This window comes from Leopardus geoffroyi, chromosome D4, assembly GCF_018350155.1.
Source record: "Leopardus geoffroyi isolate Oge1 chromosome D4, O.geoffroyi_Oge1_pat1.0, whole genome shotgun sequence".
NCBI lineage: Eukaryota > Metazoa > Chordata > Mammalia > Carnivora > Felidae > Leopardus > Leopardus geoffroyi.
In genome coordinates this window covers 10,454,414-10,475,056 of record NC_059342.1, presented here as the reverse complement: position 1 = coordinate 10,475,056, position 20,643 = coordinate 10,454,414, and the positions used below count along the sequence as shown (strand labels likewise).

The window sequence follows — 20,643 nt, the reverse complement described above, 5'->3', positions numbered from 1 at the left end:
CTTAACTGACTGAGCTACCCAGGTGCCCCAATAAGTGTATTTTTCATTTGCTTCACATATTTCACCGTCCTCCCACCCACCTCCCCTTTGGGAACCATCTGTTTTCTATATTTAAGAGTCTGGGTTTTTTTTTGGTCTGTCTCTTATTTTGTTTGTTCATTTGTTTTGTTCCCTAAATTCCACGTGTGAGTGAAATCATATGGTATTTGTGTTTCTCTGACTTACTTCACTTAGCATTATACCCTCTAGCTCCTTCCACGTTGCTGCAAATGGCACGATCTCATTCTTTTTATGGCTGAATAATACTACATTCTGTACATAAGCCACATCTCCTTTATCCAGTCATCAGTTGATGGACCCTTGGGCTGTTTGCATAATTTAGCTGCTGTTGATAGTGCTACAGTGAACATCGGGGTGCGTATATCTATAAAGTCCTTTTTGATAGCTGGTAGTGTGAGTTTCATGTACTTCATATTTTGTCTCTGAGCAAATACAAACAAAACTCTAACAGTGGAACTTAACTGCCTGCCGCGATTCACAGAAAACTCAACTCTTATACTCAGAAGAACTGCTTCAAAAAATTTTTTTAATGTTTATTCATTTTTGAGAGACAGCACATGCACATGAGTTGGGTAGGGGGAGAACTGCTTTTGAAATCAGCTTCGTATTTGAACTCTTGGTTATCTTGGGTTAAAAAAAAAAAAAAAAGTACAAACTTGAAATCATTCCCATAACTGTGAAGGTAATTTTGTAGAAGAGATCTGAGCCAAAGCAAAATCGGGGAAATAAAGTCGTCACAGAAGTAACTATTTCTGGTTGGTTTTATCTTAGCTCAAATAATACACCATCTACTTGTCCTAGGTCTTGGGGGTTTTTTTAATCGCAGTTTTTTAAAATAAGTGTTACCAGAGCGTCATGTAATCCAGACAAAATGCTTCTGAAACCCTGGGGTGTCTGATGGCATGATGGAGGGTAGGTCCTGCTGACCCGGAAGTCTGAAAAGCTGACCCGGAAGTGGCTGCTCGCGAACTTGGAAGTATCGGTTGAGAGAGGAAGCCAGGGGGCTGCTATGCCCTCCGGTGTCCTGAGAAGTTTGGATTCGGTTTCTCTCGCTTGATGCCCTTTCAGCGGAATTATTCTCTTAACGTACCTCTTTGCCAGGCTGCCCGTCAGATTCAGCTGGGAAACTTTTTTTCTAAAATTCATGGGTTTCCTGCTGCCTCCCACCAGCACCACCCACCGCCTGGTGGTGGCCACCCAGGCCCTGTTTCAGGGAAATGTTAGAATAAACAGCCTTAGAGCAAGGCCTCTTAATCTGGGGGCCATTGCTTCATGAACTGTTTTGTGTTAGGAATTTTTGTGAAGAAACTGCGCAATTTTTCTCAGATCCTCAAAAGAGGTAGCTTACGCTCAGAAAAATTGAAACTGCAGGTCTGGGACATCTGTTACAAACCTGGCACTTAAGTACTCCAGCCCTAAGGAAAATCGTTTATAAAGGTTTAAAATCTGTCCACCACCTTTGTGAACCCGTCAGCTGACACGTGTTTGAAAATCTTACCCTCTTAAACTGATGCTTTATTATTTTAAACGGGTGCTGGTGGAATGGACAAGGAACTCCTGAAACAGATACAAGTTTATTTTAGCCTATATTCTGAATCCTAAAATACATAGTTCATCGCTGGCTCAAGCATGCAGATTGGTAGTTTTTGAGACCTGAAGTGAGTTCTTGGATGTTCAGTCATAAACGATGAAGCGAATTTGTTGATATTGGACAGTCGTCACAGCTGTTCATTCTTCCTCCAAGCTACTAGTAGCTACTAGCTACTAGTTCATACTTCCTCTGAGCGGCTAGTTATTAATATCTCAGTAAAGATGCTTACAGCCTGCCCTGTCCCCTTGTCTGTTCAGGTCAGTTGATAGCCATCCATTCATTGCCAGCTCTATGCAAAGTGTGTAAAGTGGTCTATGCCTTAAAGAACTTGCACTCAAATGATGTAAAGTGGTCTTTGCCTTGAAGAACTCGCAGTCCAGTTAGGAAGCCAAGATATGTATTCCAGAAATATGAATGATCACCTATGGCGCTGTGTGTTAGCCACCAAATAATGTGCAAATAGAAAGGTGCTCCAAGGGTTCAGCTGCAGTCAAGTCGTCTGTGGCTGGGGGAGGAGATGAGGTCCTTGGCTGTATCTAGAAGCACACACATGCTTAACCCAAGTTTAGTCACTGCAGCCTGTCAGTGTGGGTTTTCTGGGTCAAGTCTTGGGATGGTGTGTAATTAAATGTGGGTGGGCTTGGGGTGAAGGAGAACCCGGTTTTTCCTCCACTCTAGCATTTTAAGTACCCACTTTTAGATACATTCATGACAGTTGTCTGGAATGTTCCCAGGGAGATATTAAAATGGCCCTAGAAATTATTAAGCAGCTCTGATCCTTGAAGCTCTCCAGTTCAAGTTGACTTTGTTGGTAGCCACATACATTGGTCTTTAGGCAGAGTTCCGAATATTGAGCCTCATTCAGAACGGGATTGCCCTTTTTCCTCTATCAAAGATACATACCTTCCCCCAAAAGTAGTATATACAAAAACAAACAAAAAAACAAACAAAAACCCAGGTGATCCTTCATGAATAATTTCTGCTAATTTCCCCAAGCCAGTATGTGGGCTGAAAAGGGTAAGTTTGTGTTCAAGCTTCTTTCTTTATGGAAAAACTAGACCTATTCAGATCCCTTTGAATTCTTTGTTTTACTTGGGGAAAATACCTAGATGATGGCATGGCCTCCATAATGATTCAGACATTTCAGGCCTTCTTCCTGACAAATAAGCTCAAATCAGAATGTTTAGCTGAAATTTTAGCAAAATGAAATTCTGCATTTTCAGAACGCTCTTGGCATTGTAAATGAAAATGTTGGTTGGCATGCAGAAGAATTGGAATAGTTTAACAGCCATTTTTTGAATCAACTTTATTCTTTAAAATCAGTTGTCTAACAAATATACACATTGCTATGTGCCAAGAACTAATATAAATTCTAGATGGAGAAATGTCATGGAGGAAACTGGAGAGGGTGATCTTGTTTAAAAAAAAAAAAGCAACACTCCTCCAGCTCTGTTTTTCATTAAAAGATTTCTCTTTTAAAATAGTTTGCTTTCAGCATTTCTAAATGTTACATTCTAAACATTCTCAAGTCAGGAACATGCAGAAAGTTTTCTCTTTAATAATGTGACTTATTTTTCATTATAGTTTGCCTTAGCTAGTGGAGTTATCCATATATTAAATGCTACATGTACTTTAGAATTAGAACTAATGCTTCCAGGTGTCCTTGTTTTTCAGAACCCTGAGATTTCTGTGACTCACTGTGTTTCAGTTACCACTCTTCTGGTCAAATCATCACATGAGGTTCATGCATTATTGGCCTTGATGGTCATTATGAGTTAAAGACTGAAGCCCAGCTGCCTCCCCGCCTGGTCTCTAACTCTCCAGGGGTGCCTCCTGTAGGAACCATTGCCACCTGGTGGGAGTTTTGAGCATCTAGGCCCCAGTGCTGGAATTCTGCAGGTGTTTTGTGGTTACTCCTGTCGTTTTGCCCATGTTGTTGGGGTAGCATTTACTGGTAGTCATGGACTTCTACGATTAATGGTCCAGAACTATTAAGTAAACTCCACTAATTCCTAAGAATTCACATGGTCCAACTTGATGGACTAAATTAACCAGAGGAAAGTCTAAACTCTTGTGTTCAGCAGTCAAGTTTGTTTTTATTAAGTTTAAGCTCTATGCCCAAGGTGGGGCTTGAACTCGTGACCCTGAGATGAGTTGTATGCTGTGTGGATTGAGCCAGCCAGGTGCCCCTCAGCATTCAGGTTTTGTACCCATTAATTTAATTCAGTGGTTCTCAGTCCTGGCTGCACATTAGAATCACTTGAGAGCTTTTAAAAGGTACTAATAAATACTTGGGCCCACCTACAGATAGTTCATTGTGTATTTTTTACTTATTTATTTTTAAATATGTATTTTTGAGACAGTGAGAGAGCACACAAGCAGGGGAGAGGCAGAGAGAGAGAGGGAGACAGAGAATCTGAAGCAGGCTCCAGGGTCCGAGCTGTCAGTGCAGAGCCTGACTTGGGGCTTGAGCCCATGAACCGTGAGATCATGACCTGAGCAGAAGTCAGACGCTTCACCGACTGAGCCACCCAGGCACCCCTCATCATATCTGTATTTTTTAAAGCCCCATCCACAACTTTGGTGATTCTGAAGTATAGCCAGGGTCGAGGCCGTTGAATTTTGTTGTTCTCTGTACTTTGGTTTTCTTGGCTGCATCTTTCCTGCGTTGTACTTGAACACAGCAGTCATTTGTCAGCCTTGTGCTGGTGCGCCTGTCCTTGTGTGTGCCCTCTAACTACCATGGGGCCTTATCAAGTTCGGACAGTTGTTTACGGGTCATTCAAGAGCAGCCAGAGTTTCAGCCCTCTCTGAAAAGCATTTTCTGGCCATTAAAGTGACACATTCCTTCCGGTTTCAGCAAATGAGAACTAGTTTAGCATTTAATGTTGTTCTTTGCCTTGCTCATTAGTCTGAACAGAACCCCGTGACTTCCCATCAAATGATATAGGCACTTGCTGGAGGCTTTCCTTTCCCCAGCATTGTTCTCAGCCCTGAAGGGGACAGCAGCTAAGAGTATAGCATGGAGCCAGGAGCTGGCGTGCTCGTGGACGAGACACGTGTAAAACAGAGGACGGGCATGCTTTGGTCTGGACGGTCGAGCGCTGCAGGACATTGAGGGAGAAAAGAGACCTCTGTGGGATAGCACCAGAGGAAAGAGGCTCTAGAAATAGAATCCTGGCGAGCCTTGAAAGGTGTATGGTCAGGGTTCAGGTGGTGAAGGTCGCTGAAATTCCAGGCCTGTAGAATAGTCTAGTAAAGAAGGGCACAGAGGTGGGAGGGATTACATCACACGAGCACTGTGAACACCTAGAGGGTAGGAATAGTTGAGCAGTAGAACTCCCACAGGCAAGATGAAGCCGCCCGTTCATTACAAAGGACCCTCACATGCCCACCTGAGGGCTTGGCCGTGCACGGGAGAAGTTCTCCGAAGCCCTTGTCTACACATCTGAGCTCTGGTGAGAAGGAGCAATGGTCTCTGGTGGGCAGACTGTCTACGAAGGCCGGCATGGGCAGCGTGGATTTTCTCCATTGTTAGGAATGTCCTGTATCTTCCTGAGGAAAGTGGTTACGCAGGTGTATGCATGTACCGAAACTCGTCAGACTACACGGTGGTGCATTTTCTTCTATTGAAATTATACCTCACGTTACAAATATTTTTTGAAAGATGTGGTTAAAAAGAAGAAAGAAATCTATGGATCCAAAAACTTAAAAACCAGAGTAGCCAGTGGAAATTTATGACAAAGATTCGAATTCAAATACCTTACAAAAGTTTTTTGAGAGACCATCAGAGAGATTTGAATACTGAGCAAATATGCAATAATCTTTTTAAAAAAATTTTTTTAATGTTTATTTATTTTTGAGAGAAAGAGTGAGAGTGAGGGAGGGGCAGAGAGAGAGGGAGACACAGAATCCGAAGCAGGCTCCAGGCTCTAGGCTCTGAGCTGTCAGCACAGAGCCCGACGTGGGGCTCAAACCCACGAACGGTGAGATCATGACCTGAACCAAAGTCAGACACTTAACTGAGCCAACCAGATGCCCCTGCAATAAGCTTTTGTTTAAAATTTTTTAGATTTGAAAGTTTTAATGCTGTATTTTTAAGAGCCCTTTATTTTAGGAACGTATACTAAAATAGTTGTGGATGAGAGTGGTAAGCCCTCTAGTTTTCGCATCCCAGTAATCCTGGATGTGGGTGGAGGAGTCTAGGTGAGGCCAGGTAGCTCCCACGGTTGTTGAAGCCCTTAATGGGCACGCAAGGATTTGTTCTACTGGCGTCTAATTTTGTATGTGCTTGTGGTTTCAGTAATAATAAAAAACTGTTGGTGTATTTGCATTGTAAAAGTCCTCACTGGTTCTTGAATAGGAGCGTGCTTAGTGAGTGTGTGTCCAGGAAGAGTGTGCTGGCACTCGGGGATTATAACTGCTGAGACGTGGGAGAGGTGACTGCAGTAATTTCGCAGCAGTGATGAGTGGGGTTGGAGAAGGAGGGACAGAGGCAAAGGCCCTGCATTGTTTACTTCACTTAAAGTAAGTCATAGGCGCTCTAGACGTTTCCTGTTTGATGTTGGGGGAGCACATTAGGTCAAAAGGGCACTAAGGATGATTTGGAGGGCTGCATTCAATGTTGCCTGTGTATGCAGGGGAGGAAGGTGGGTTTGTGGAGTCCCCGAGGGAGGCCCCATGCCCGCAGAGCTATAGCAGAGGGCACTGGTGCTGTTGATTCACGGACAGAATTAGGAAACGTGGGTTCTGGTCCAGCTCCGAAGTCAACGAGTGTCCCTGGCTTTCAGAATTCTTAGCTTGGATAAATGACAGTTAAAATTGAGGTGGTAATGCCCCACTGTGACTATTTTGCCTCCCTCCACTTTTTTTTATTAGGGGGTCATTGCTTTAAACCAGTACTTTTGAAAGTGGGCCACCTGCATCAGCGTCTCTTGGGACAGCACAGTGGAGATGTCAGAAATGCCCACCACTCGGCCCCATCCCAGTTGTGCAGAATGATGTCACAGCAGCAGGTGCTTGGGAACCTGTACTTTAACAGATATCCCAGATGACTGGTATCAACAGTGGAGTTTGAAGAGAACAGTTGTAGAATCTATCATGGTTCTTTTTTTCCTAATTGACTTAGAATATAATCAGTATTTAAATGTCTTTTCTTCTAAGGATCTAAGGGATTTCAGAGCTTGAAGAGAGAGAAAGTTGTGATCACATTCTTACCATAGCACGTTGTGGGTAGATTTAAATTTTTTATTTGTATTAGTAAGTTAGGTTTACAACACATAATTTAGGAAATAAACACAATGAAGAAAACATAACAACCCATAATTCTTTGGCCTTGGAAAAGAAGTGTTAAGCAGGTTTATTCTAGATCCTTCCAGACTTCTTCTAATATGTATACATATAATCATGCACCAAGATAAGTTTATTTTCTCTGAACAATTTAATAACTTATTTTTAAAACTCACTAACACACTAGGGCACCTGGGTGGCTCAGTTGGTTAAACGTTCAACTCTTCAGCTCAGGTCATGATCTCACAGTTTGTGGGCTCAAGCCCCGCATTGGGCTCAGCACTGACAGAGTAGAACCTGCTTGGGATTCTCTGTCTGCTTCTCTCCTTGCCCCTTCCTCACTTGTGCTCTCTCTCAAAATAAAATAAAGTAAGTTAAAAAAAAAAAAAAACTTCGCTAATACATTATGCTTATCTTTCTGTGCTAATAAATGTCCACCCACGTCAACATTTTTTAAAATTGTTTTAAGTTTTATTTGAGGCGGGGGGGGGGGGGGCCGGGCAGAGAGAGAAGGGAGAGAAAATCCCAAACAGGCTTCGCACTGTCAGCCCAGGGCCCGATGTGGGGCTCGAACCTACAAACCATGAGATCATGACCTGAGCCGAAACCAAGAGTCAGGTGCTCAACCTACTGAGCCACCCAGGTGCCCCTCTGCACCAACATTTTTAATGGCTGCCTAGAATTCCTTTGTGTCAACATACCACAGCTTATTTCACTGGTTTCTTTTTGGCATACTGCGGTATCTGCCTCTTCACTGTTTTACTCATGCAGACAATAAACATCCTTCTGTATCTTTTTGTACCTCCTTAGGATAAAATTTCTAGAAACAAATTGCTACGCAAAGAATTTTCTTACTCTTTTCTTAAAGTGATTTTGAACAGGGACGCCTGGGTGGCTCCGTCACTTGAGTGTCCGACTTTAGCTCAAGTCACGATCTCACGGTTCTTGAGTTGGAGCCCCACATCGGGCTTTATGCTGACAGCTCGTAGCCTGGAGCCTGCTTTGAGTTCGGTCTTTCTGTCTCTCTACTCCTCTGCCCACTCATGCTGTGTGTCTCATAAATAAGTAAGGAAAGAAAGGAAGGAAGGGAGGGAGGGAGAAAAGGAAGGAAGGAAGAAAGGAGGAAGGAAGGAAGGAAGGAAGGAAGAAAAAGAAAAGAAAAGAAAAGAAAAGAAAGAAAGAAAGAAAGAAAGAAAGAAAGAGAGAAAGAAAGAAAGAGAGAAAGAAAGAAAGAGAAAGAAAGAAAGAAAGATTTTGAACACAGTTAATAGTCACTCTAAAAACTGGCAAGCACAGGGGAAAGTTAACATCTGCATAGCTTCCAAATGTGTGTATTTGTATGTATTTTAATAGAATCACATATGTAGAATTTTATCTGCTTTTCTTATTTAATCATATGTTGTAAACATCTTTCCTTGTCAGTCACATTGAAAATATGTGCTATGCCTGTATACGTTAATTATGTGCAGTCATTTAACCACATCTTCTGCTTTAGTCCGTGAACAAATATTAGGCACTCCAAATACACAAAAGCAGTGTAGTAAATGTGAGGAGAGAGAGTTGATTTGAATGGTTTCGTGCCCTCAGAATACTCACAGACTAGAAGGGAGTCTTAGACGGTCCCAGGAATTATCTGGCACCTTGTCTTACTACAGATCCTGTAAGAGAGTCCGAGAGGTAAGAGGGCTGTGCGAGTCACGGAGAAAGGAACGTCATTTTTATTCAGAGAGGTCAGGGAAGGCTCAGGAGAGGGGGTGATGGAGGGCTTGACCCTGTGAGGGGGAGGAGGGAGCGTTCCTAAGGTACAAAGTGCTGTCAGGAGAATGAGAGATGCCCACTCTCAGCATCCCAGTGACTGGGCTGCAGTCCTCACCTCCACAGGGACCCCGGGCATGGTGGGAAACAAAGGTGGAGTGCCAGCTTGTGGGTGGCTTAGAATATGTGGCTAAACAGGGTGGGCCGTGTTTCCTGAGCAGAGGGGAGTGTTTTAGCTTTGCTCAGGTGCGTTTGAGCCCGAATGCCACCGGGACTCCAGGGACCTGGCTGTTGCTCTGTAGCAGTGTGCTCGAGGCGCGTGGCGGAGCACGAGGGCAGTCAGGATCCTATGCTGCTGGTTCTACCCGGGCTGGGTGGTAGCAGCCAGGCCAGGAAGAAGGGAGGGAGGTGGAAGGACAGGCCCGGGCGGACCCGGATGTGGTGATAAAGGGAAGGTTGAGGGTGAAGGCGGCCTTGGGGTTCGAGTTTGGGCAGCTTGCACGGTACTGCCATATATGCAGAAAGAAAATGCAGGGAGATAAGCCCTTGAGAAGATGATGAGTTACATAAATCTTCAAAAAAAAAAAAAAAAAATTGAACCCACTTCGTTTGGTCTTAACATCACACACTTGTGCACCCGTCTCCTTCCTGACAGGCAGTAGTCTGGAGTACCCCTGTAAGTGCGGAGGCCTTCAGTCAGGAGGACCGTTCAACACCCAGACATCCCGGCATGAACAAGAAGCGGGGACCACGGAAGGGAGACCCCTCGGCGGCCAGGACGCCTTCCCCTCTCAGGAAAGCGCGCTGTCTCCCGTGAACCTGACCGACGACCAGATAGCCGCTGGCCTCTATGGTAATTCCCCTCACTTGGTCCCTCTCAGCCGCAGGCTTTTGGGATCAGCATTGCCTGCGTTCCAGTCTGGTGTCAGTGTGCCTTCTAGATTGACCTGGAATAACCACTGACCTAAGAACCAAACTTTAGGGAGGTAGGCCTAGAATATCTTCTACGAAGATTTACCAAAGAAAGAGGTGTGCTATCCCCAAAGAAAACTCATCTAATTTTGTGAATTATGAAATATTTTAAACACCATTTCATTCTTCCACAGTCTGACAGGCAGCAACTTTTCCCAGATCATCTCAGCTGAAGAAAAAGAATAATAACAATCCCTATTTTAGCGCCTAAGTGATTTTTGAGGCCCACATGAGATACAGCGTCACTTTATACAGTGAAACCTGATACAAATGCTAGTTGTCATTGCTTTTGTTATGTCTGGAAGTACTAATGGGTTTTTTTTTTTTCCATTTAAAAAACTTGAAATTATTTTCTTTGCATGCATACATTTTTTCCATTGGGTTCTGTGCAAGTTTCTCATATGTACATGCCAAAATCTAGATTGACATAAATGTGGTGAAAAACCAAACATACATGAGGAGAGATTTCTCGTTCACTTGTGCGCATATGAGTTATGTTAATTTCGATCACCTCGATTCCTTTTTTCACAGTATGTACCAACAGTGAAAGCACGCTGAAGTCGATCATGAAGAAGAAGGATGGCAACAGAGATTCAAATGGAGCCAAGAAGAATCTGCAGTTTGTTGGCATTAACGGAGGGTAAGGAAGATGGCGGTCCGAGCGTCTCTCCATGGTCTGTCTGTCTACTTTGCCTCCTGCCTCCTCAAGTCCCATTCAAAGGTGGCTAGTCTGGGCTGCTGCCACATTTTGGTGATGGAAGATCCCCTCAGAAAGGTGCAGTTGGGCTTCTGTCCTCTCCTCTTCTCGCTCTCTTTAAGGATATGCCACTCACTCTTGAAAGGACACGTGACGGAGCTGAGCTATTGACATCTTCTCACCTCTGATCTGAAACCGGTAGTCTTCAACAAAAGCAGCAGGCAGCAGGTGTCCCGCGGTGTTGGCCAACTTGTGCTCACCTGTATGAGACTCAGAAACACCCAGAAAGAGGCGAGAGAGCATCACTCCACGGGCCGGTGATGGCCGTCCACTCGTTGAGAATGGGCTGTTAGCTCTCCGTGCATACAAACAAAATTGTAGGGCCTTTCACTTGATGAGTAATCCAGCCGTGCGTCACTTCTTGACTCTCTAAATAGAGTGTTTATTAGCTGTTTATTCTTTTGTTTCTCATTGAGCCAGATAAGTAGTGAAGCCAATTTGTCTTCCTACAGTTGAATCAGAGCAGCTAATCTATGAATCCATATATGGCCTCGACAAGAAAGCAGTAGGGCAGTTATTGGAGGTGATATTTATAGCAAAGTGTACCGTAGAGATTTAACTTAATGAGGCCTGTTTTCTGAATCTTTGAAGTCGTATTGGGTGATGTGGCCCAGGAGGTCTTGGAGGACATATGGACCAGAGAAACTATGGGTTACTTACATAATCGGTTCACCGTAACACTGGTACAGTTAATGAAGCAAAACAGGAAGAGTGTAAGGGAGAAGAAAAGGCACAGAAAAAAATGAACCACTGCAGACCTTAACTCCTTTGATGACGTTAAGTTTCCTTTGATTTCTACTAAGCCAGAGGTGCTGTATTTATACATATTTTTTCCTACAAGTGTATAATGATACCGATTGGGAACCCAAGTTATCCCTTTTAAGTCAGAGCCCATTCAAAACCACCAGATTTTTAAATAGAACTTACTTTGAACTTCTAAATGCAGGGTCTAAAACCACTGGTGAAATGTCCGGAGTCAGTTAGCTTTCCCTGCATAAAAACTTCTGTCACGGGGTCTTTCCGGGCACGCCTTGCATCTCCTGAACTCCCAATTGCCACCTAGGTATGAAACAACTTCAAGTGATGATTCCAGCTCAGATGAAAGCTCTTCCTCCGAGTCAGATGACGAGTGTGACGTCATTGAGTATCCCCCTGAGGAAGAGGAGGAGGAAGAGGAGGACGAAGACACTCGGGGAATGGCGGAAGGGCACCATGCAGTTAATATGGAAGGTTTCAAGTCCGCCAGGGTGGAAGATGAAATGCAGGTTCCAGAATGTGAACCTGAGAAGGTGGAAATCAGAGAGAGGTGTGGTACACTCCCCTCCCCTCCCTAACCTTTCCCACGTTCAATGTGCTTGGGCGGAAGAGTTGTCCAGTTAGGAGATTTTGCAATTGTAACTATTGCTTTGGTCTTCCTGACCCCCAAAGGAAAGCTAAACTTCATCCTCAAAGGTACGACCATCGCGTCTGCTGCTCATAAATATAGGTGGAGGGGGATAAGTTCTAGGTCTCCCAGAGGAGCGGCAAAGGGAAGGGCTCCTCAGCCTGTCACCTTTGTTTCCTTTGAACCTATTCGCTATCTAATTTTATATGTGGAGCCACTGTCCACAGAACTACTAAGTGCCACTGTGGTTTCCATCGTTTGGACAACCCACCTTATATTTAAAGGCATATCAGAATTTTGTGTGTCCAGCAAGGTTTCAGATTATATCATTAGCCATTTTTCTGGATACTGGTGTCAGTATTGTTATGGTAACATCTCTGTGCATAAGAGGAACAGTGTTTTAGCCTCAGGGACCACATTCACCGTAAAGATGATGTAATCAGTCACATGTCTATATTTTGTTGCTCAGTGAGTGATAAGGAACACCACAAGAATGGGTTTGGGAATATCCTGAACAGCAGCTAAAATATCAAATAAATACTCTGATTGAAACGTATCTAACGATGTAGCAGATTTTACAAACTGTTAGCAAATAGAGAATCAATGCTTATAAAACAGGAGAGACTAGAACAGATGGAAATTTCAAGATGGGTTTTCCACTGTGTGAAGTAAAAATAGAACATTTCACTAAACTTCTATTTAATTGTGCAAATGGAAGTTTAACTACATGAATATGAGGTAAGTGTTTCTAGTTTATATTTCCAAGTATTTTCACGTGGCTCAGGATCTTATCATCTAGATTTTTTTTTTAACAGCTTTATTGAGATATAATTTATGTACCATGTGTCATGCAATTTTTAAGTTGATATTTTCAGGAGGGTTCCACACTTGCAGAGTTCACAGGTGTGGTTTACTGGTCAGCATAACAGATATGTGGTAACACAGACTGCATCAACCTCTTACGATTGAAAATATTTTTGAGAACTTAGAACAGAAGGGGGGAAAGATCTCCAGATGTTAGTCCACACTATCATAAAGGCCAAACAGGTGAAGCCGAAAGCTACCCGTATGGCCAGAGCTGAGCTCTGGCTGGACACACTGGCTCTGTGCAGTGGCTTCGATGCTTGGATGCCTGGGGACGCCTGTGTGACCTCCAGGCAAGCACCTTATGCCACCACGACCTGCTCCAGGTCAACTTGGGGCCTCTTGTGTTTTAAAGGACTGTAGAGTTGGAAATAAAAATGCCTTTCCTTTTGTGGCCAAACATAAGCTCTCTTTTGTCTTGTCCCCTTTTAGGTATGAATTAAGTGAAAAGATGTTATCTGCATGCAACTTACTGAAAAATAACATAAATGACCCCAAAGCTTTGACCAGCAAGGACATGGTGAGTCTTCCCTGCAGACACTGTCCCCAGTCCGTACAAAGGACCCGAGTGGACCCCATTGTGAGGGTGTCTCTAGCCTGCCCTGAGCTGTTGTCACTCGTGTGCCTTTCCCCGAACTATTTCTCACTCGTGTATACAGAGTGGGCCTCACGCCCATGGAACGGAAGGCGAACTGCAGTCAGGCGTCAGCTTTCTACAGGTTCTGCTTCTGCTCACAGAACCTTGTCATCCAGGGAGAAGAGTCACCAGAATTTTTTTTTTTTTTTTTCAAGTTGGCGTGTGTTTTTCAAAGCAACCTCTCTGGGCCGAGGTCAGCATTCCTTTCAATTATGAAACTGCGTATTAAGTTCTGATGCGGAATGCAGGCAGCCACTATTTTTAAACTTAGGAGTGACTGTACTTGTCATTGTCGCACACTTTGAGAGACTTGGAAACACGCGGCAGAGAAGCTGGGGGTCGCTTTGGGCACATGAATGGCCCAGCGCAGGACAGGTGAGCGTTTCCGTGGCGATGGTGCCTCTGATACCATGGCCGAGCTCGTCGCTCCCTCGTGTGTTGGTGACGTTTGGAGGTGCAGCTCCTCTCGCAGTCAGACTGGCCCTCTGATGGACACTTCTCGCAGCACAGTGAGAAAAATGTAAATTCTCAGTTACGTTAGATACAGTTTGCATTTGAATATTTGCATCTTGTTAATGTGAAGTTTTATGCTGCATCTGTCAGCAGCCAGTGAGAAAGTTGATTTCTAAGTTTCAGAGGATTATAAAGTTATGAAACCAAAATGTTAGAACAAGAAGGGACTTCAGGGGCTGCCTAATCCTGGAAAGGCGCAGTTTTCATCATGTACAACACACACAATCTGAAGAAGACCTGGTGACAGCCATCACAGGCATGAGAGGTCCCTGGGCGTGCACACCTGTGAGGCCACTGTATTCTGGTCTTAACTGAGGCCCTAAAGATTATGAGATTCGTCTAGAGCTAGTTAACTAGCTACTAGTTAGTACTGGGGCTAGATTTTACCTGTCTCAAGTCCTGGTCCGTGTTTTATTTCTCCTCTCTGAATCCTTTTTGTTAAATTATGTTTTCTTCACCCATTTGTTTATATTGCTATAGAAACTTAAATTTATCAGAGCCAGCTGTGTCTTGACATTGAATTAGTGTGCTGAGGAAGGAGCACGGCGGTGATGTTTACAGAAGGAAATACTAAATAAAACCCCTGACCTAGAGGGATCACAGAACCACATGTTGAACTCCATCAGCATAAACTAAATCCCTGTCTGTGCTTCAGTCACAAATAGCAAAACCAGGAAACGTCACTGCAGTGTTAATATTTCCCACAGGGTTTAACCTAAACTTAAAAACTGGTGCTTCTGGACCCTAGGTCTTAGAGCCATAATAGACTTTTTCTTCTACCATTCCCAAAATACTGGTGCTGTGGCCCCAGGTTGCCAAGCATGTTGTCACATGCACACTCTGTGCTCAGTACCTTTTTGGTTAAGTTGAACTCACTTGGTGAAAAAGTGTTTAAAGCGTTGTTCTGTGAAAAGTGGGAGACACCTGAATGATGACATGGCCGGGGCCAGGTAACCATCACAGGACAGCACGTACATATCCGTAACAGACTTCGCCACCCAGACGACACAGTTCCCTTCCCTCTGCGTGATGATGGACTCCAGAGAAATGGAAATCTGAATACGTAAAAGAGTGAGCAGAAGAAAAGAAAACATTGGATGCATTTTTTTCCAGCCCAGGACCCTTTTTACCAGGTGGCGCAGAGTACGACTGAATGGGCTAAAACTGAATAATCAGTAGCAGGATGATAAAGATACGGAAGCTGTATAATTCCAGCTCCAGCCTCTGTAGAAAGGGGACTTCCTGGGTTCTGGTGCTTTTGACAGAGGCGGTCCATCTTTCTCTGACATATTTTGAAGTCTTTAAAGAGTGAGCAACAAGGGGCACCTGGCTGATTCAGTCAGTACAGCACGTGACTTTTGATCTTGGGATCGTGAGATCACGAGTCCCAAGCCCAAGCCCCGCACTGGGCACAGAACTCACTTTAAAAAAAAAAAAAGAAGCAGCAAAGCACAAATGAATGGATGGTAAAGTCATGTAAAAGAGGGCTCACGGAAGACGTGTTATAGCTCTTTCCATCACCAGCAGCGGCTACCCACAGTCTGCACTGAACTTCATACGGTCTGGGATTGACTTGATTGCCCAGGAAACAAACGCCATGTTCATGTGTCCACAGCCCAAGGGAAGGCGCCTGGGGCTCGTGATCAGATGCAGAGGATCCTAAATGAGACATGTCATTTGTTTGGGACCTGCTTTTTAAGCCCTTTCTGTGGTTGAACGTTTGTAGCTGGGATTGGAGTGACAATGAACTGACTACACGCTTACAGTCTCCCAGCCCAGTGCTGTGGGGATGTTGAAGGAGTTGAGGTTGGTCTGTATAGGAAGAAAGCAGCATCATCAAGTGTGGGTGAGGTCACTTCTTCTGTCCTGACTACTCTGAAAATCAGGTGCAGGGCCAGCACAATTTATGTAATATTAATAGTTCGGTAATCACTGGAGCCAGGCCTGAGCGTTTTCATGTGTATTGCCTCGTTTGTCCTCCTGGCGAGTGCTGTGGTATTCTTACCATCCCCGTTTTGCAGATGAGTAAACTTAGGCACAGAATGAGTGTCTTTCCCAGGATTGTACGGCCCACAAGTAGCAGAGCCAGATTTTGAACCTTGCTGGTGGAGCTCCTGACTATTGCTGTCTGACCTCTTCTTTAGAAGTTAGAACGTGTCTGTCGTTGAAAAGCAGGAGGGACGCTCCAGTTTGGAGTTTGAGGCTTCTCTTAGGGCTCTGCGTTTCATTAGTCATTCTTTGAGAGCAAATTCTAACTGCACGCACCCTGACTATAAAAGGCCTCATTTCTTGGGCTTGCAGCTGGGTCTCGGAAAGGTCTATAAATAGCAGAACTAATGCCCCTTGCTGGTGTCTTGGCAGCGGTCCTGTCTGAACACCCTGCAGCACGAGTGGTTCCGCGTATCCAGTCAGAAGTCGGCCTGCCCGGCCATGGTGGGGGACTACATAGCTGCTTTTGAGGCCGTTTCCCCGGACGTCCTGCGCCACATCATCAACATGGCGGATGGCAACGGCAACACGGCTCTCCATTACAGCGTGTCACATTCCAATTTCGAGATCGTGAAGCTGCTCTTGGATGCCGGTGCGTTGGCCGTCCTGGTCTCTTCCCCTCAGCACTTGGGGTGTGACTCATCTCAAAGAGGCTGGTTGAGCCACACCTCAGTTCTGTGACCACCCTAACACCCTTTCCATTGCTTTTCCGCATGATGTGGCCAAGAATGTCATCCTTGAGTCACTGAGGGGAGGCGTGAAATGGAAACAAAGCAGGTGGCACAGATCCCAGGTCTGTTTGGAGGGGAGGTTTTAAGGATAGTCTTGCTGCAGTTCCGGTGCGTTCAGGCGAGGTGTCTCCCTGGAGGTGAACATGACTCAGGGTCCCCTGAGCGGAGTCATGCAGGCTGGGCGGGTGCGCTCTCAGGAGACAGATCACTGCGCGTAGGGCCAGAGTCACAGCTTTGGTGTCCCCAGGCTGCTCTTCCTGTCCTGGCTCCCCGACCCCATCCAACTGCCTCGCAGATATGTACAGTTAGCCGAGATGGGGACCATGCAAAGCCACTATACCAGATTATAGTAGAATCATCACCAATGGTATATTCCCACCAAAATATACCTTGTTATTGACAACTCAGCATAGAGTGAAGAAATTGTTATTCTTCTCTCTGAGCCATAGTAATGAGGACAGTGACAAATCTTGTTTATAACTGGAATATCCCATCCCAGAATACAGCCTCTGACGTGTATTAAACATGAAGCAAGGGTGTGCTAGATAGAAGGGGTCCCCTTGGAAAATTGGGAGCTTCCAACTTTTTGTTCAAATAGAGCAGCCAGTGGTTCACCTAGTCCCCAAGTGACTCTGATTTATTTTTGAAATACATATTTTTACTTCTAGTATGTGACTGATACAGAACTTATAGTACTTTGGTCTAATTAGTGAGAACAGTGTGAACATTTGATTTAGAATATGCAATAAAATTGTCCAGTTTTCATGTACTGTTTCTTGATTCAACTCTCCAATTTCTTCTACTCTGTTTTGGGGAAATTGAATTAATGCAGAGAAGTAACTGGGCAGATTTATCGTCTTTTCTAAGTTTGCTTATTCCCAGCGTATGGGGCTATGGAGGCTAAAACTGCTTCCATCTAATGAGAAGGAATTCCAAGCCTCCTTCCCAGAGGATAAACAGAGCTGCTGGTCCTGTCAGGCCACGTTGTTGTCTCAACAGAAAAGTGGTTAATATCCAGAAAAGCTAAACAGATTTCAGATTTTTTGCTCTTGAAAGCAACAGTTTAATCTACCCTTGGAAAATTTGTGTGGATGAGATATTTTGGTAAATCAAATGATTTCAACTCCATTGTTGGATGGCTTTGGTTAGTCACCCTTCTGGGTTTACTTAGCTTTGTACTGGTCACCATTACAGGCTGTGATTGGGGCTCCATACGGTGTGTTGGTGAATGTGGGTGACCGGCAACCATCTGTGAGGGAGTGAACATCACAGACGAGGAGCCTCTGAGAGCATGTTTGCCCACGTGCTTCTCCATCACCCAGCATTTTCTTTTCTTTTTCCCTTTCTACATACAAAAACATGCCCTTGTGTAAATACCATCATGTTCCTGGTATGCAGTTATTTTAGAACTCAAGGGACGTTTTGTGGTAGTACCTTCTCTTTTCACCCCTTAACGATGAAACATCCTGAACATTTTAACTATATTTGGTCACATGTGAAAGCTGCTTTCCTGCACTCTCCATTCCTTTCATTTTATTAGAAAGTGCTAAAGGAATTTACTAAGGGTAATTGAGCCCCCAAAGCCTCCTTAAGAATTACAGGAATGGCTGGGGCGCCTGGGTGGCTCAGTCGGTTAAGCGTCCGACTTCGGCTCAGGTCATGATCTCGTGCTCCGTGAGTTCGAGCCCCGCGTCGGGCTCTGTGCTGACAGCTCAGAGCCTGGAGGCTGCTTCAGATTCTGTGTCTCCCTCTCTCTCTGACCCTCCCCTGTTCATGCTCTGGCTCTCTCTGCCTCAAACATAAATAAACATTAAAAAAAATATATATTAAAAAAAAAAAGAATTACAGGAACGGAAAAGGTCTGGTTTATTGTGTCTGTCAGTCCTCACGGTTTCTTAACTGCATTTGCTCTCAGACCAAGTTCCTAGAACAGCTTGATAGGTGTCATGGGGTTGGAGTCCGGCTTCCAAGGGCCCCAACAAGTCAGGGTAGCAAAATCAGGGTGTCAGAACAGGTACTGATGGCTGAGCAGGTAACACCATGGTGTTCTCTGCATAAGCCTTTACAAGTCCCTCCTAAGTATTTGTAGCTTTCACTGCCTTCTTCATTGCAAAACAGGGGTCCCCTTAACACAGATTAATATCCACATCCCAACATCTTTGTTGACCCTTCAAAGCAACCATTTCCTAGACCAAGCCCCCTGACTTCGGAGCTTCTGAAGGTCAGCCACTAGTTGGGAACAAGAGGTGCCGTGGAAGCTTACTGTTACTTCTGCTGCTTCTGGCCTCACACAGTACCAAAGAGACCTTTTTTCTTGGTTTAACATGAAAACGTATTTTGCGTTTCCGTCTGAGTCACTCTGGGACTTGGAGCACCTGAGGCCATTTCACTGGCCTCCTCCAAACCCCGTTCCTTCAGATGCTGGGGAGAAGGGACGCTGTTGGAAGGCTTCTCCCTAAAGGGACGCATGTCTTTGCAGACGTTTGTAACGTGGACCACCAGAACAAGGCGGGATACACCCCCATCATGCTGGCAGCCCTTGCCGCGGTGGAAGCAGAGAAGGACATGCGTGTCGTGGAAGAGCTCTTCGGCTGCGGGGACGTCAACGCCAAAGCCAGCCAGGTGAGCGCGCTTGCGTCCCGGGCCCGCGCTTGCGCAGCTCTGACCCGCACCTTCCTCCACTGAGCATGCGCTTCCGCAGCTCTAGACCCGCGCCGGCCCGGGGCCCTGCTTCCCAACACTGAGCATGCGCCCCAGACGGTGCCGCGCTTCCGCTGCTGAGCATGCGCTTCCGCAGCTCTGACCTGTGCGGGCCAGGGCCGTGCTTCCCGTCACTGAACACGCGCTTTGGGGCCTGGCCTCATGTCCGCGTGGCTGCCTGGCGGTCCATAGCGACTGGGCAGAGCTGTGAGGTACTGGCTTCAGCTTCACCTTGCAGGCTCCCCACTCCCCGGCCTTGGCGCTGCCTCTGTTGGGAGCAGTGTGCATGTAAACCGTAGGTCAGCCTGCATCTGGGGGCCCAGGAGTCTCCACCGTCTGCTCAGTGACAGTTGCTTCCCGACTGTCTCCATATCATAAGCAGAGCGTGCGTGGTGCAGATGTGTTCACAGTTGGACTTTGAAGCACCTTTGAACTTGCCAGCTTCTTGCTGTAACCAGATAGATCCTGCAAGCGACAGGCGAAAACTGACCCGTTACTTGACGTTGCTTAGCTCGTAGCTCGGAGTGAGAAACTCTTTCTCCCTCCGCGCCTGCCACCGCACAGCCCCACGTTAATCCCACATGTGCTTTGTTCCCTGTGTCGTCATGCCATCCCCCCACCTCCCGCCCCAGTCCGGCACCACCCCCCCCCACCCCCCCCCACCCCCGCCAGCATGTGCCACTGAAGCGCCCCGCCGTTCCGCCCCACAGGCGGGACAGACAGCCCTCATGCTGGCGGTCAGTCACGGGCGGATCGACATGGTGAAGGGCCTGCTGGCCTGCGGGGCCGACGTCAACATCCAGGACGACGAGGGCTCCACCGCCCTCATGTGTGCCAGTGAGCACGGGCACGTGGAGATCGTCAAGCTGCTGCTGGCCCAGCCGGGCTGCAACGGCCACCTGGAAGACAACGTAAGTGGCTCCCACGGGCCCTGCAGGGGCCACGGGGAAGGGAAAGAGCACATCCTCCCTGACGCTCTGTGGGGATTTCTGCTGCGGTCCGGGCCACCTCCTTTCCCTGTCTGGCTTGGCACCTTTTACCGTGTGCAAACTGCCACTTGATTCAACTAGAGCGGAAGGCAGGAAGGTCAGCGGGCCTCGGCCCCCTCATTCATTACAGGAGGAGGGGTGACGGACATGGAGGAGAACCAGCTTGCCGAAGGGCCATAAACAGATTTACAACACAGAATAGAGCCAGCGTGGGCAACTTGCAGGCCCACGAAGAAGAGAGGACCAGGTCCCCAGTCCTGGAAATCTGGATTGCGAGTTGTTCCGGGCTGGGTTAGTGCATGCCTTGAACCACGTGTTAGCACACTGAAACGCTTTCCCACCCGTGAAATGAAGGCAAGCCTGCCCTTCCCTGGGGCCCGTCAGAGTGGCTGATTCATGCAGCTCCTCAGCT

General features: G+C 46.0%; 1 protein-coding gene across 11 annotated transcripts in view; it reads left to right on the top strand.

Moving 5' to 3' along the window:
* The window catches only part of KANK1 (KN motif and ankyrin repeat domains 1), a 209,952-nt gene that overhangs the window by 184,246 nt on the left and 5,063 nt on the right, over nucleotides 1-20,643 (top strand). For 7 of the 11 annotated variants that reach the window (XR_006710263.1, XM_045469011.1, XM_045469018.1 and 4 more), the window contains 7 exons: nucleotides 9,351-9,548; nucleotides 10,199-10,307; nucleotides 11,488-11,730; nucleotides 13,105-13,192; nucleotides 16,184-16,403; nucleotides 19,022-19,164; nucleotides 19,953-20,153. Coding sequence is in view for 10 of the 11 variants with exons in the window: in XM_045469011.1 (XP_045324967.1) it covers nucleotides 9,351-9,548; nucleotides 10,199-10,307; nucleotides 11,488-11,730; nucleotides 13,105-13,192; nucleotides 16,184-16,403; nucleotides 19,022-19,164; nucleotides 19,953-20,153 (1,202 nt within the window). In the remaining variant the exon portion in view is untranslated. Of the gene's footprint in view, nucleotides 1-9,350; nucleotides 9,549-10,198; nucleotides 10,308-11,487; nucleotides 11,731-13,104; nucleotides 13,193-16,183; nucleotides 16,404-19,021; nucleotides 19,165-19,952; nucleotides 20,154-20,643 lie in introns of those variants that run through there. The other 4 variants (XM_045469012.1, XM_045469021.1, XM_045469020.1 and 1 more) reach the window with 3 other exon arrangements.